Genomic DNA, 16,519 nt, shown 5'->3' on the forward strand with positions numbered 1-16,519 from the left:
CAAATTTACACGAATTTGATTATTATTATGATGGCAATTTGCAAAAATGTCATCTTGCAGCAGGCAAAATACTTAGTACAAAAAAGAGGAAAAATGAAAAATATTGTTGGACAAACGGAAATTTCTCATTGCGCAAAGTGGCGCAGGACTTTCAACTCAATACAGGGTGACTGTCTATACCTCATTGAAATGGAGCAGCTGGCAACTGGCTGCTGGCTGCTGGTCAGAAGATGCTCACGATGATGCTCACCCAGCGTAAAATGCTTGCCAGAATCCTTGGCATCAATTGTGTCTTCCACCTAACAGAAATTTATAGTTCTTTATAGAAGCTCTGCGCGTCTTCTTGCTATTCGCTTATCGCGGTCCCCCATAATTATGACGCAGTTTGTGGCGGTGGCAGCGGCATTGGCAGATATAGAGCAAGAGGTCCTTTTCCTCTTCTCTATCTATCTGTTTCTCTATCTTCCTTCATTTTCCGAGTAACTGTTGGTTGGTGACCGACACACGTCCTTCGTCTGCTTCATTCGTCCAGTACATCCTGCTGCAGGATGTTCAATTTTCGCTTGCCTCTTATTTCGTTGTGCCATTTTGATTTCCTTATTTGCCTTGTCGCGTTTTGCATTCATTTGCCTTTTGCATTTTATCTACCAACATTGCATTACTTTAAGTGGCATCTGCACTGTGCACACCACCCCCTCTCTGCCCCACCCATTCACTCTCCCTCTTCCGTATTATCCCTTCTATGCCCCCGCTCGAATCTTAATGCCTCAGCGAGAAGGCTAGGCACAACTCGACTCGGTGAAATTATCTGTTAGCCAAATCAAAAGTTTTGCGCTTTTATGTGGCTCTGTCGTTCTGTTCTGTACTGTTCTCTGCTCTACTCTCAGTTGTCGGGGCAAGTGGAATGGGCGCGTCAGTTAGTGGAGCCTGAAATTGTGTCAAGGACACGCAGAGCTCGGGGCTGTCCTTTGGCGGCAAATTCGAGAAATTATTGCGGAAAAGGAAAACAGCACAGCAAACATTGCTTAACTTTCATTGCCGACTTTTTGATTTATTTACAGAAACAAGAGCCCAGCACAAAAACACTCGCAATTGCTAATGAAAAGATGCTTTTAACAATTTGCCCTCTTCAGGATAGGCTGACAAACTTATCGACCATAACGTACACCCAAATGTGGTTTTATTATTTGCCAATAAATCTGATAAGAGAGACGTCTGATTTCACAGTCGATTTCAATAAATTGTGCAAATTTGCTTAATTCAATCAACTGTAATTTGGTGTGGATATAAATCATATAATTCCTATTATTTCCTCTACAATTAACTATAAATTATTTTTAAACAATTTAAGCAATTTACTTCTTGGTGAAAGGTAATCTACAAGAGTTGGAAATGTAGTTTCAACTGCAAACAACAATTAGCTTCAGAATGGGTTGAAACAAAGGTAATTAAATTAATGCGTATCTCAGATGCTTTTACTAGAGCCAAGACCGCAGCTCAACGAGTTCTCAGGTCGAATTACAACTTTAAATTGACTTGCCTGGTATTCAAACTCACAAGTTCACACACTCACAGTTTTACTCAGGCATTCACAGTGGCTTTTGGATTTTATAAGATTTACTTTTCTGGGTCATACAAAGGACGAACAACTTGGGCTCAGTTGGAGACTTTGCTTTAACCACCTGATAAAAAATTGCCTGAATATATGGTTGTATATATGCCACAGTATGTGAAGGGATCTTGTAAGAGACAAGTGCGAGAGTAAGTGAATGAGAATGAGTCACAAAAATGCATATAAAAGCACTCACTATTGCACACCAACCAAGGACTGTCAGAAACTTGCTGCACACCTTATCATTGATGCGAGTTTAATGCACATCCACAAGCCCAACTTTTGAGTATTTGCTTGCCTATTATTCTGCAATGCATTTTACTCGTGTTGCCTGTCAGTAGGCTATAAAGTCATATTTTATTCTTCTTTTCTTTTCAATTTTCATAAGCTTGAAACCTGGGCAACACGTCAAAGTTTTAGTAACTTCATAAAGCCTTATATGACGGCGACGTGGCCCAAACAGAAGTTGAGAAGCAGCAACCCTTCGTGACCAACCACTTGTGGATGTATTTTATATTTTTGCTGACCCTGTCCACTGTTTTAATGCCTTGACGTTAGCAAAGTCAAAGTTCAACTTATTAGGCAATTTTGATTCTGGTTGGGGACTGGGAAATTAACTAAAAACTTGTTGTAATTGTCAGTAACCAATGAAATGCGCATTTGCTATGTGCTTAAGTTTGCGACAGACCAAAATCTTTGCAAATACTTTCTCACAGTCAATTTACGTACAACTGCGAGCTTTGCTTGGTCTCTCGAAACAGTAGAGCATACCATAATCAACTCGACGCTTCAGTTGTTTTGGACTTTTCTCTGCAACTCCCCGTCCACTTCCCAACTTCTATCGCTACCTTTCTAACTTGTTCGGCTTCACATTGCTGATTGCGTCAGGCGCAAAGTTTACCACTCGAAAGTTGTTCATAAGTATTTTGCCAAGGGTAAAATAACTTTGACATCAGTTGGCAAGCAAAGTCTCACAAGTATCTCAAGGCACAGTTTTCCATGCTAATCAACTGTGGGCTGGAAAGAACGACGACAGCTGCAGCTCTAGACAAATCTGCATTAGTTGGAATGCAAATGTGTAAATGCTTTTGGAGTGCATTGTACAATCGATTGCCAAACTATTTATAGAATCATCAAAATGTCATCACGTTTAATCCGAGCACTTTCCACTCATCAAATGCTTTCCTTAAGTTTTACACGTCAAATCATTTGTTTTGAGAGGAAAAATTCGTCAATCTCGTTAATGAAGCTTCATGGCATTTGGCATTCACTGGGCGCTATTGGCTGCGGTTCGCTTGCCACGTATGTGAGTCTCAAGCTGCTCGATCAGCCACAGGCACGCAACGAAGACCACGAGCCGCAGGAGCTGGTGTCCAAGGGACAATGGTGCCACAATTGGGACAGTCGCGAACATCAGGCCTCCAATGTTGGTGCCAAAAATCCGGAATCAGTTGCGCTGCGTCACATTGTTCTAGTGCGGCATGGAGAATATACATCGACAACCGATGGCAATCATCTGACGGATTTGGGGCGCCTTCAGGCACATCGAGCCGGACAGCGGCTGCTGGAAATGGGAATCGCGTGGGATCATGTGGTGGCCTCGACGATGACGAGAGCTCAGGAGACGGCAATGATCATTCTGAAGCAAATCAACTTTGACCCACTCAAGTTGAAGCGCTGCGAACTGTTGCCAGAGGGCACGCCATGTGCAGCTGATCCACCCCAGAATCGCACTTCATCCCAAGTGGAAAAGGCGACTCGACGAGATGGACCACGCATTGAGGCTGCCTTTCGGCGCTATTTCTTTCGCGCGTCCCCTGAGCAGAAGGATGATTCGTATTTACTGATTATTGGGCATGCGAATGTCATCCGCTATTTAGTTTGTCGTGCCCTGCAATTCCCACCCGATGCCTGGACCCGATTTAGCCTTAACCATGGTTCCATCACTTGGTTGACAATCTGGCCAACTGGCTATGTCACGGTTCGGTGTTTGGGTGATGCAGGCTATATGCCTGTGAATGAGTTAACCCACCGACGACCACGAAAATCTGTAGACAACAATTAATTGTAAATTCTCAATTCAGCCAAACTATGTATTTATATTCACAGTTAGCTCAGATTTATCACAGAGTCGATGTACAAATAAATTGTAAACGAGTTAATTTAGCAATCATTTTTTTCATTTTAAGCCACGATTTATAGTCACAGTTTATCACGTGATAACAAGAGTGGACCAACAGCTTGCCAACCTGTGCATATATTTTGAAATGAGTAACTAAAATATGTAATCCAATTATGGAACCTGGTGAATATTACATATAACATACAAGTACGACTCATCTATTCAGTTATGAAATAGTGTGAGCGTGTTTTAACTCAAAAAGTTTATTTTTTTGTCATATATAATAACGACATACATTATGAAATATTTCAATATTCTTATAATTTATGCCTTCTGTATAAAATAAAATAAAAAACCCAAATTAGATGATAATTCTTGACGTCAAATCCATGCATCAATATGTATTAAAAACAACTCAACCCAAATAATAAGCTAGCATAAATTTATTCTCGGACTGCATCAAATACTTGAGTACTTAATTTACACACAATTAACGGGACACATTCTTGGATGTATGTACAAAGGCTTGTGTGTGTGAGTGTGACGTTGTCGTTGCGAGTTGACATCATTTACAGCCAGTCTTACTGGCATTATAATTTGTAAAGCTTTCCCAAACGAAACGTGACTTTTATGCCCATTTTGTCATGGGAATGGCTTTTTGCCATGGCCATTGGCATTGCAGCTGAAGCTGCAGGCAACGGTAAAAAGCTCTTTAACTTTGGCCAAAATCACTTTGCACGATTTTGGCGAGTGGCGCTGCCTGCGGTTGCCACGCCTACTAAATGCTGTCAGGTCACCCCGCCTCGCCCTCCGCCACCACATTTGTGCACTCTTTCGGTTTTGTCACTGCTCATTAGAGCGGCTATAATTTCGGTTATTGTGCTCTTCCCTGATGTTCGGTTTTGGTTTTTGTTCTGGTTTTCGTATTGGTTATTCTCTCGTTATGCTCCACAGTTTGAGTTGTTGGTGTTGCTGTTGCTATTGCTGTTGATGTTGGTGTTGGTTTTGGGGTCAGTCGCGACAACGCTTCTGGTTGTGTTGCTGCAGCTGCTTTCATTACCCCTGTCAGCGTTCAATGAAATTTTCATCCTTACCATATAAATGTAATTCCGGGTCGCCACAAAATTGCATTATTTCAACCCATGGGGTGATTTCAACGTCACAGCACGCTAGTAAACTATTAAATATTTGGACAATATAAGAGAAATTTAAATATCAAATATAATAAGGAAAATTTCTGCTGACCAGACCGTTCAAATATCAAATAAAGTCACACCTCAAAACAAAAGAATTATAATTCTATGTTAACATATATATAGGAATATTTTTTGATTTTCATTGCAGCTCAAAATTTTTCCTTTTCTTGTTTGTCCTCTGGGAATTTCGGACGAATGGCCTGACGCTTTCGACGATCTCTGCAGCTTCCACAAATGCGCATCGAGAAAAAATAAACCAGTTCTATGAAGCTCAAGCCGGAGATGCCCATAAACAAGCCTAATATGCCTCCGAAATTGGATATCAACGTTGATACACCCAAGAGGATTGTTCTCTTAATGGCAGTGAACTGTTGTTCCTTGAAGTAGACAGTCAGACGAGAGGCGACAGCACTGCAAACAACGTGTATTGTAAAAGTCTTTAATTTATTTTATTTAATACTGTTATATACTCACTCAGTGCGTTTGTACGGATCCCGAAAGGCTATAAGAGTTTTTTTTTTAAATTTAATTCAGCTCGGGAGATTTCAAAGTTGTATTCAAGCGATGTGCAGGCTGGCATACAATCGCACATAACCTTGACATTGGGATTTACAGTCTTCTGCATTGTCTGATTTTGTAGCAAGGCATTAAGTTCATCCTGTGCGGCATTATAACAGGCTATTCCAGCTACACCACAAACTGGAACATCCAAGGGCTCTGCAAGTAACGGATTGAGGCAAGGCAATTGCCAGCTAATCATATCACTTACTGGGCATCCCAGAACTTGACGCAACCACACTTGGCCATGGTATAGTTGGCCAGGCATTCGGTCTGGCAATTGCTCTGCGAATAAGCTTTAAAGTAGCGAAGAGCGCGCTCATCATCGAAGTAGCACTGGCGCCTACAAAATAAATGTATATTATAATTACTTCAAGTGAATTACCCCTTTGAATGTTCTCACTTTTCGGCGCTAATTTCATGTAAATTACTTGTGGACACGACATAATTGGGCAGCACACCAACCATAACTTCATGACCATGAGGAACAAGTATGTAATTATTTGAGGTAAGCGGCACACTCTCTGGTGAGTTGAGGAATACCTGAAATTTCCACCGTTAGTGCACAGTATGGAGAGTCAAGAATGACCCACCTTGTAACCCTGCTTAAAACTGCGACAGTCGTAGTCGTAATTATGCTCGAGACCCTGCAGAAATGCAAAGAATCCATTCCGCACTGACGACGCAATTGTTCGCTGAGCCCGTATCGATCGACGAAGCCCGTATCCAATGACCAATTTCCGGTAATCTTATTGAGAGGAGGTAAATCGGCATCGAAGTAATCGTCAAAGCTAACCACATCCGGATCAACATAGCTGACAAAGCGTTCATCTCGATATATATCCTTGGGTCGAAGTCCATTAAACTGATAGCAAATTCCCTCATCGGTGGCCACAAAGTCGAATATTTTATTACAGAAATAGAAACGTTTATTCCATCTGCAAAACGGAGCCGTCACATTCTTCGAAATGGTCAAATTCACAAGGGTTTTTGACACATCCTGTGGCGGTAAGCCAGAGCGTAGATTCGACAGCAAAGGGGCAAATCTGGTTGCCACATCCGAGTCACAAATGTGCATTGTGGCAGCCATGCGTTGCAAGCTGCAAAACGATAAATTATAAAATATTTGCGGTAGAACTATGTCTCCCAATCTGTACTCAACTCTTCATCGTTAATGTCGGAGAAGTCCTCTTTCTGCTGGTATTTATCCCAAATCAGTCGCGATACATTAGCATAGTCAAAAATGTTGCGTTCCATTTTGATTTCAGGACATATTGTAATGGTGGGAAAGGGAATCTTGTACACAGGAACGAGTGTCTCATCAAAACCCAAAATCACCGGAGAGTCTTGCCACTTAAGGTAGGTTGCCCAAATAAGGGAGACCGCAAAGTAGACGGAAGTGCACGTCAACACTAGCCAGTATAATCTGTGCTTCGATTAAAAGTAGATAAAGGTACAACTTTTATTTGCAGTGTAAACATACTTCTCGTAAATGGGTCGATGCACCTCGAATATATAGCGTATGCCGTGAATAGTCGTGCTCTTCGAGTACTCCAGCAGGAGACCCTTGCAAGCGGACAGACGACTGCCATATCTAATCCTAGATTTAATAATCACATCACTCGGTACATCGCTCAAAGCCGCTGAAGTGATGCTTCCGCGCTGAAAGTCAAATCCGGGTATGGCCAACAGCTCTGGCCCTGGCAAGACGCTGCTGAGCTTCTCCCCTTCTTGTTTCCCTTGCTCCTCAGTTGCAGTCATATTCCATGTAACGCCGCAAACGTCGCTGACCCAACTAAACTGTTCTGCATAGCGACCAGCGACTTTATAGCTATGGTTACTAGGTGTGACAGAGCACGCTCCTCTGGGATGAATTTAAATGGCGCGATTGCTAGATAGGGGACGGTCGGTCATTCCTCCAGGTTGTTCCTTGTACTGAGCTAAATGCTTGGATAAGATATACTTGTTCCCAAAAAACAAGTTAAAATTCTTTTATTCTTAACCTTGAAAATGTATCTTATTCATTTAATAAGAATGAGTGTTGAGGGCTATAAGCTGCTTTAAGATATGAAGCAATCGCATGGGAAAACCCAAAGCATGTAAGGTACATTTGCATTGCACAACAAGGGATTACATGCACTCGAAAGCATTAAGCGTACTTTCTGAATTGCAAAGTGCATCACAGATTACTTCAACTAGCTTCAAATAACAATTTTTATGTTGTTTAAATTTTTATATAAATTACCTCAAAATATATAACCAATTACAGCTGGAGCTATACAATCTTTTAATTGTTAGTAAAAAATTCTGAAGATCTTCAAGAAATAATTTCATATGACTAAAAGCGACTGAAACTTACTTGGGTTGATAAAAATATTACGTATGGTATTTTAGAACGCAATTTTCGGTATATTATTGGGTTATTTTATTATTTTATTGGACATTTCACAGTTGTTTTCAACTTTCTGACCCGTTATTATTTTATTTTGAGTTACATTTACAAAGAAAACAAAATTTGATATAATAATTTATACATTATATTTAAAGTACAAACATTTCATATTATACCACATTGTAAGCCAAAGCAACTGAGACCCCTTGTAAGTAGGCGCCTTTGCTCATACAAAAGTACTTCTGTAATAACTTCGACAATTCTTATTTGATCGCAATCAAATTTTCAGAAATCACAATTACTATAGTTATTATTGTATACACTAGCTCTAGCTTTAGAATTACGCTTGTTATTCAAATTTGAAACAAACTTGATCTGCGTGTAAGCATAACAAATGCTGTCGAAAATTATAGCTATATCTCTTATAGTCTCTGAGATCCAGTGTTTCATATGGACAGACGGTCATGCCTAGATTGTCTCGGCTCTTGATGCTGATGAAGAATATATATACTTTATAGGCTCGAAAACGCCTCCTTCTATCTGTTACATATATTTCCTGCCGGCACATATAAAAAGCTTTTTATACCCGCTACCGATAGGTTAAATTTGTACACGAACGAAATGTAACTGGTAGATGCCACCTGATCCTAAATAGTTGTATATATCAGCGTCTAGATCAGCGTCAAAATCCAGTACGACATAGCCATGTCCCTCTGTCTGTTTGTTTGTCCATATGCGTAGATATATAGATACATATGTATATAATTTTATTTTGACAGCACTTGTTATTCTTGTATGCAGATTAAGTTTGTTCCATATTTTTTCAACACCCACTTTTGCCCCTATAATTCGAAAAAAATTCGTAACTTTACAGTCCGAGTCGCTAAAATTGGTATAGACTATAAAAATAACAGTATTCCTGATTCCAGGGAATTATTTTGCGATCGGATGGAAGTTTTCGGAGTTATTTAAGAAATACATTTGTTTGGGTCTTCGTGTCTTTGTCTGACAATCTAGTATATTTTGTACTCTATGCTATATTTTAAATATAGAATAATATTGATTTACCAAATTTCGGTATATTTTAGTATTTTTGTGATATATTTTTGGTATATTTGTAGAATATGGTTTTCTTGAAAATGGGAATCAATGTTTTGTTGTTTGTATGTGCATGCTCCATTGTTAGAAATTTTAAAACACTTATGCAAAATGTATAATTTTATAGTTTAAATTTAAATGGGTTAGTCAGTTAGAAACACCGATCGATTGATCCTTTTCTTGTTTGTCCTCAGGGAATATCCGACGAGTGGCCTGATGCTTTCGACGATCTCTGCAGCTTCCACAAATGCGCATCGAGAAGAAATAAACCAGTTCGATGAAGCTCAAGCTGGAGATGCCCATAAACAAGCCTAATATGCCTCCGAAATTGGATATCAACGTTGATACACCAAAGAGAATTGTTCTCTTAATGGCTGTGAACTGTTGCTCCTTGAAGAAGACGGTCAGACGAGAGCCGATAGAACTGCAAAATTTAGGTTCGTAAAGGTCTTCAATTTATTTTATTTAATATTATACAATTATATACTCACTCGGTGAGTTCGTACGAACCACGAAAGGCTATAATAGTTTTTGTAGAATTATATTCGGCTCGAGAGATCTCAAAGTTGTATTCAAGCGATGTGCAGGCTGGCATACAATCGCACATAACCTTGACATTGGGATTTATAGTCTTCTGCATGGTCTGATTTTGTAGCAAGGCATTAAGTTCATCCTGTGCGGCATTATAACAGGCTATTCCAGCTACACCACAAACTGGAACATCCAAGGGCTCTGCAAGTAACGGATTGAGATAAGGCAATTGCCAGCTAATCATATCACTTACTGGGCATCCAGAACTTGACGCAACCACACTTGGCCATGGTATAGTTGGCCAGGCATTCGGTCTGGCAATTGCTCTGCGAGTAAGCTTTAAAGTAGCGAAGAGCGCGCTCATCATCGAAGTAACACTGGCGCCTACAAAATAAATGTATATTATAATTACTTCAAATGAAATATCCCTTTGAATGTTCTCACTTTTCGGCGCTAATTTCGTGTAAATTACTTGTGGACACGACATAATTGGGCAGCACACCAACCATAACTTCACTACCATGAGGAACAAGTATGTAATTATTTGAGGTAAGCGGCACACTCTCTGGTGAGTTGAGGAATACCTGAAATTTCCACCGTTAGTGCACAGTATGGAGAGTCAAGAATGACCCACCTTGTAACCCTGCTTAAAACTGCGACAGTCGTAGTCATAGTTATGCTCGAGACCCTGCAAAAATGCAAAGAATCCATTCCGCACTGACGACGCAATTGTTCGCTGAGGATACGAATTTTGTCCCTGATCGACATAGCCCGTATCCAAGGACCAATTTCCGGTAATCTTATTGAGAGGAGGTAAATCGGCATCGAAGTAATCGTCAAAGCTAACCACATCCGGATCAACGTAGCTGACAAAACGTTCATCTCGATATATATCCTTGGGTCGAAGTCCATTAAACTGATAGCAAATACCCTCATCGGTGGCCACAAAGTCGAATATTTTATTGCAGAAATAGAAACGTCCATTCCATCTGCAAAATGGACCCGTCACATTCTTCGAAATGGTTAAATCCACAAGAGTTTCTGACACATCCAGTGGCGGTAAGCCAGAGCGTAGATTCGACAGCAAAGGGGCAAATTTGGTTGCCACATCCGAGTCACAAATGTGCATAGTGGCAGCCATGCGCTGCAAGCTACAAAACAATACATTATAAAATATGATATTTGCGATACTGTGTCTCCCAATCTATACTCAACTCTTCTTCGTTAATGTCGGAGAAGTCCTCGTTCTGCTGGAATTTATCCCAAATCAGTCGCGATATATTAGCATAGTCAAAAACGTTGCGTTCCATTTTGATTTCAGGACATATTGTAATGGTGGGAAAGGGAATCTTGTACACAGGAACGAGTGTCTCATCAAAACCCAAAATCACCGGAGAGTCTTGCCACTTAAGGTAGGTTGCCCAAATAAGGGAGACCGCAAAGTAGACGGAAGTGCACGTCAACACTAGCCAGTATAATCTGTGCTTCGATTAAAAGTAGATAAAGGTACAACTTTTATTTGCAGTGATAACATACTTCTCGTAAATGGGTCGATGCACCTCGAATATATAGCGTATGCCGTGAATAGTCGTGCTCTTCGAGTACTCCAGCAGGAGACCCTTGCAAGCGGACAGACGACTGCCATATCTAATCCGAGATTTAATAATCACATCACTGGGCACATCGCTCAAAGCCGCTGAAGTGATGCTCGCGCGCTGAAGGTCAAATCCGGGTAAGGCAAGGTCTGACCCTGGCAAGATACTGCTGAGCTTCTCCCCTTGCTCTTTCCCTTGTTCCTCAGTTGCAGTCATATTCCGTGTAACGCCGCAAACGTCGCTGATTCAACTAAACTGGCCTGCATTGCGACCAGCGACTTTATAGCTATGGTTACTGGGTGTGACAGAGCACGCTCCTCTGGGATGTATTTAAATGGCGCGACTGCTAGATAGGGGACGGTCGGTCATTCCTCCAGGTTGTTCCTTATACTGAGCTAATTGCTCGTTTGAATAAGATATACTTGGTCCCACAAAAAAAAAAGTTTAAATTCTTTTATTCTTAACCTTTAAAATGTATCTTATTCATTTACTAAGAATGAGTGTTGAGGGCTATTAGCTGCATTAAGATATGAAGCAAGCGCATGGGAAAACCCAAAGCATGTAAGGTACATTTGCATTGCACAACAAGGGATTACATGCACTCGAAAGCATTAAGCGTTCTTTCTGAAGTGCAAAGTGCCTATGTCAATTCAGAAAATTCTCTGAAACTGGCGGAGTTCTACGCTGGAGTTGCAACTTTTAGCTGGAAACTACAACAGATGTTGCCAATTTTGTTTGATACAATTTCAGAATTAAAGTTTTAAATTTACCAGCAAAGTTGTTGAAAGAGGCTGCTTGAGGCTGCTACCGTGCAAATCCGAGACTACAAAATGCATAAATCAAAGGAAAATTGAATTTTAGCTATGAAATGCATTGCACACGCTGAAGCGCAACGTTGTCATCGTTGTCGTTGTCGTTGCCTTCATCGTTGTCCTTGACGACACGCTGTGAGCTTCTGACAATATGCAAGAGATGGCATACCGAAAGAATCCTTCCTGCCATCATCAACCCACCCAACCCCTTTCCCATCTGCATATGTAGCCGTCGAAATAGTTGGACCCCCCGCAGGAGGACGCAAACGCACTGCAAAAACTTTGTCTGGCTCGGCGTTGATGCCACTTTAAAAATAAAATTAACTTTATGCAAAAGACGCAGGCAAACTGTAAATATAGAATAAAACTTAAAATAAATCTTGGTATAATAAAGAGTTTTAAATTAACGAGGCTTAGATCCTTTTATAATTATTATAATCGAATATCTTTTGCTATTGCAGACAAAAACACAATGGTTCAGTATCTACTCACTTGTTCTCACTTGTAGTACATCACAGATTACTTCAACTAGCTTCAAATAACAAATTTTTATCTTGTTTCACTTTTTATATAAATTTAAATCCAAATATATAAACAAGTAAGAAAGCTACAGTCGAATGTGCTCGACTTTGAGATACCCTCTAACCATTTTGAATAAAAGCAAAATATTGCGGTATTATTTTAAAAAAAAAACAACCGAAAATACTAAAAATATACCAAATGGCATACTATTGTTATTCGATTTTATTGATTTGCGGGGGCGGAAGTGGGCGTGGCAAAAATTTGAAGCAAACTTGATCTGCGTGCAAACACAACAAATGCTTTCGAAAAAAAATTATAGCTCTACTTCTTATAGTCTCTGAGATACAGTGTTTCATACGGACAGACGGACAGACACACAGACGGACTTGGCTAGATCGTCTCGGCTGTTGATGCTGATGCTGCTTTGTGCCGGCAGGAAATGTATGTAACAGGCAGAAGGAGGCATCTCCGACCCTATAAAGTATATATATTATTGATCAGCGTCAACAGCCGAGACGATCTAGCCATGTCCGTCTGTCCGTCTGTGTGTCTGTGTGTCCGTCCGTCTGTCCGTATGAACACCTAGATCTCAGAGACTATAAGAGATAGAGCTATAATTTTTTTTCGACAGCATTTGCTATGTTTGCACGCAGATCAAGTTTGTTTCAAATTTTTGCCACGCCCACTTCCGCCCCCGCAAATCAAAAAAAATCGAATTACAAGCGTAATTTTAAAAATTTTTGGTATATACAATAATTACTATAGTAGTTATGATTCCTGAAAATTTGGTTGCGATCAAATAAAAATTGTGGAAGTTATTAAAGAAATACTTTTGTATTGGCAAAAACGCCTACTTACTAGGGGTCTGAGTTGCTTTGGCCGACAATCTGGCACATTGTGCCGTTTATGGTATATTTTGAATGGTGTACTATATTGATATACCAAACATACCATTTGGTATATTTTGTAGTATTTTCGGTATATTTTCAAAATGATACCGCAATATTTTGCCTTTATTAAAAATGGGTAGCGGTATCTCGCAGTCGAGCACACTCGACTGTAACTTTCATACTTGTTTTATTTGGAATTGCGTTTACAAGGAAAACAAAATGTGATATAATAAATATCGTATATTTTAAGTTCAAAAATTCAACTAATAGCCTGCAATTTAAATGACTTTACTAGATTATTTTACGGCTAGGTTAGAAAAATATTATAAATTTTGTAGTTTAAATTTAAACCTGGTTAAAAAGCCTTATCGATTACATGTCAATTAAATGGCAGTTACTGGTTAATATACAAAGCGAGCAAACTTGTGATTTCAACAACATAGCACACTATATAGTAAAATGTTTAATATTTGGACATTATATGAAAAAATTAAATATCAAACAGAATAAGAAATTAAATAATCCACATTTGTTGGCTTATTTGATGAAGAGTTAAATTTAAATTAGTACAAATGTTTTATACTGGATCGAAGCACAGCTAGTTCAACACAAATATAAAAAAAATCATATCATAAAATTTCGTAAAAGAAACTAAAATAATTCTAAGGAAATTTAAATTCTAAACTTGCGAGCTGAATACATCAAGTGCTTCAAAGTTTTACAATAATACCAAATATGTTAAGTAAATGTTCGCTAATACCATTTATTGATACTTTTCAAATAATGTATATAATGAAATGAAGTCGCAACTATAATACTATAATATACGAAATTTATTTTATATGACGTTAATTTCCTCGCAGTCCAAAACTAATCAGTTAGGAGCAGAAATCGATTGATCCTTTTCTTGTTTATCTTCTGGGAATATCGGGTGAATGGCCTGACGCTTTCGACGATCTCTGCAGCTTCCACAAATGCGCATTGAGAAGAAATAAACCAGTTCGATGAAGCTCAAGCTGGAAATGCCCATAAACAAGCCAAAGATGCCGCCGCAATTGGATATCAATGTTGAAACACCAAAGAGAATTGTTCGCTTAATGGCTGTGAACTGATGCTCCTTGAAGTAGACGGTCAGACGAGAGCCGATAGAACTGCAAACAAATTGGATCGTAAAAGTCTTCAATTCACTGATATCTCAGTAGTAGTACTATATACATAATACGACGATATACTTACTCGGTGAGTTCGTATGTTTCACGAAAGGCTGCAATAGTTTTTGATGCATTATACACGGCACGAGAGATTTCAAAGTTATATTCAAGCGATGTGCAGGCTGGCATACAATCGCACATAACCTTGACATTGGGATTTACAGTCTTCTGCATGGTCTGATTTTGTAGCAAGGCATTAAGCTCATCCTGTGCGGCATTATAGCAGGCTATTCCAGCTACACCACAAACTGGAACATCCAAGGGCTCTGCAAGTAACGGATTGAGGTAAGGCAATTACCAGCTAATCATATCACTTACTGGGCATCCAGAACTTGACGCAACCACACTTGGCCATGGTATAGTTGGCCAGGCATTCGGTCTGGCAATTGCTCTGCGAGTAAGCTTTAAAGTAGCGAAGAGCGCGCTCATCATCGAAAAAACACTGACGCCTGCGAAATACTTGAATATTATAATTACTTCAAATGAAATACCCCTTTGAATGTTCTCACTTTTCGGCGCTAATTTCGTGTAAATTACTTGTGGACACGACATAATTGGGCAGAACGCTAACCATAACCTCACTACCATGAGGAACAAGTATATAATTATTTGAGGTAAGCGGCACACTCTCTGGTGAGTTGAGGAATACCTGAAATTTCCACCGTTAGTGCACAATATGGAGTGTCAAGAATGACCCACCTTGTAACCCTGCTTAAAACTGCGACAGTCGTAGTCATAGTTATGCTCGAGACCCTGCAAAAAGGCAAAGAATCCATTCCGCACTGACGTCACGATTGTTCGCTGAGGATACGAATTTTGTCCCTGATCGACGAAGCCCGTATCCAATGACCAATTTCCGGTAATCTTATTGAGAGGAGGTAAATCGGCATCGAAGTAATCGTCAAAGCTAACCACATCCGGATCAACGTAGCTGACAAAGCGTTCATCTCGATATATATCCTTGGGTCGAAGTCCATTAAACTGATAGCAAATACCCTCATCGGTGGCCACAAAGTCGAATATTTTATTGCAGAAATAGAAACGTCCATTCCATCTGCAAAATGGACCCGTCACATTCTTCGAAATGGTTAAATCCACAAGAGTTTCTGACACATCCAGTGGCGGTAAGCCAGAGCGTAGATTCGACAGCAAAGGGGCAAATCTGGTTGCCACATCCGAGTCACAAATGTGCATTGTGGCAGCCATGCGTTGCAAGCTGCAAAACGATAGATTATAAAATATTTGCGGTATAACTATGTCTCCCAATCTGTACTCAACTCTTCTTCGTTAATGTCGGAGAAGTCCTCGTTCTGCTGGAATTTATCCCAAATCAGTCGCGATACATTAGCATAGTCAAAAACATTCCGTTCCATTTTGATTTCAGGACATATTGTAATAGTGGGAAAGGGAATCTTGTGTACAGGCACGAGTGTCTCATCAAAACCCAAAATCACCGGAGAGTCTTGCCACTTAAGGTAGGTTGCCCAAATAAGGGAGACCGCAAAGTAGACGGAAGTGCACGTCAACACTAGCCAGTATAATCTGTGCTTCGATTAAAAGTAGATAAAGGTACAACTTTTATTTGCAGTGTAAACATACTTCTCGTAAATGGGTCGATGCACCTCGAATATATAGCGTATGCCGTGAATAGTCGTGCTCTTCGAGTACTCCAGCAAGAGACCCTTGCAAGCGGACAGACGACTGCCATATCTGATCCGAGATTTAATAATCACATCACTGGGCACATCGCTCAAAGCCGCTGAAGTGATGCTCGCGCGCTGAAAGTCAAATCCGGGTATGGCCAACAGCTCTGGCCCTGGCAAGACGCTGCTGAGCTTCTGCCCTTGTTGTTTCCCTTGCTCCACAGTTGCGGCCATATTCCATGTAACGCCACAAACGTCACTGACTCAACTAAGCTGCTCCGCAAAGCGCTAGTGGCTTTATAGTCAGCTCAGCGATGGTTACTGGGTGTGACAGAGC

General features: G+C 40.1%; 4 protein-coding genes across 4 annotated transcripts; 1 reads left to right on the forward strand and 3 right to left on the reverse strand.

Moving 5' to 3' along the window:
- The first annotated feature begins 2,785 nt into the window (after positions 1 to 2,785).
- Positions 2,786 to 3,778, forward strand: LOC132790291 (serine/threonine-protein phosphatase Pgam5, mitochondrial). The gene has a single exon (XM_060798777.1). It carries the CDS (start codon positions 2,790 to 2,792, stop codon positions 3,675 to 3,677), a length of 888 nt encoding a protein of 295 aa, XP_060654760.1. The 5' UTR covers positions 2,786 to 2,789; the 3' UTR covers positions 3,678 to 3,778.
- Positions 3,779 to 4,170: 392 nt separating this feature from the next.
- On the reverse strand, positions 4,171 to 7,306 carry LOC132788776 (pickpocket protein 28-like). Its single transcript, XM_060796347.1, is given in 9 exon segments — positions 4,171 to 5,341; positions 5,405 to 5,448; positions 5,451 to 5,653; positions 5,707 to 5,831; positions 5,892 to 6,031; positions 6,082 to 6,194; positions 6,197 to 6,588; positions 6,651 to 6,914; positions 6,972 to 7,306. Coding segments are annotated over 9 exon segments (1,821 nt in total). The 5' UTR covers positions 7,250 to 7,306; the 3' UTR covers positions 4,171 to 5,079.
- Positions 7,307 to 8,911: 1,605 nt separating this feature from the next.
- On the reverse strand, positions 8,912 to 11,320 carry LOC132788775 (pickpocket protein 28-like). The gene is made up of 7 exons (XM_060796346.1): positions 11,046 to 11,320; positions 10,725 to 10,988; positions 10,144 to 10,660; positions 9,954 to 10,093; positions 9,763 to 9,893; positions 9,470 to 9,710; positions 8,912 to 9,402 (listed from the first exon to the last, which is right to left on the reverse strand). The coding sequence occupies exons 1-7, from the start codon at positions 11,318 to 11,320 to the stop codon at positions 9,126 to 9,128; spliced, it is 1,845 nt and encodes a 614-aa protein (XP_060652329.1). The 3' UTR covers positions 8,912 to 9,125.
- Positions 11,321 to 14,202: 2,882 nt separating this feature from the next.
- LOC132792505 (pickpocket protein 28-like) lies at positions 14,203 to 16,416 on the reverse strand. The gene is made up of 7 exons (XM_060801912.1): positions 16,139 to 16,416; positions 15,818 to 16,081; positions 15,239 to 15,755; positions 15,049 to 15,188; positions 14,858 to 14,988; positions 14,565 to 14,805; positions 14,203 to 14,479 (listed from the first exon to the last, which is right to left on the reverse strand). The coding sequence occupies exons 1-7, from the start codon at positions 16,414 to 16,416 to the stop codon at positions 14,203 to 14,205; spliced, it is 1,848 nt and encodes a 615-aa protein (XP_060657895.1).
- Between the last annotated feature and the right edge of the window lie 103 nt (positions 16,417 to 16,519).

The sequence above is a fragment of the Drosophila nasuta genome, chromosome 3 (assembly GCF_023558535.2).
Source record: "Drosophila nasuta strain 15112-1781.00 chromosome 3, ASM2355853v1, whole genome shotgun sequence".
Taxonomy (NCBI): domain Eukaryota; kingdom Metazoa; phylum Arthropoda; class Insecta; order Diptera; family Drosophilidae; genus Drosophila; species Drosophila nasuta.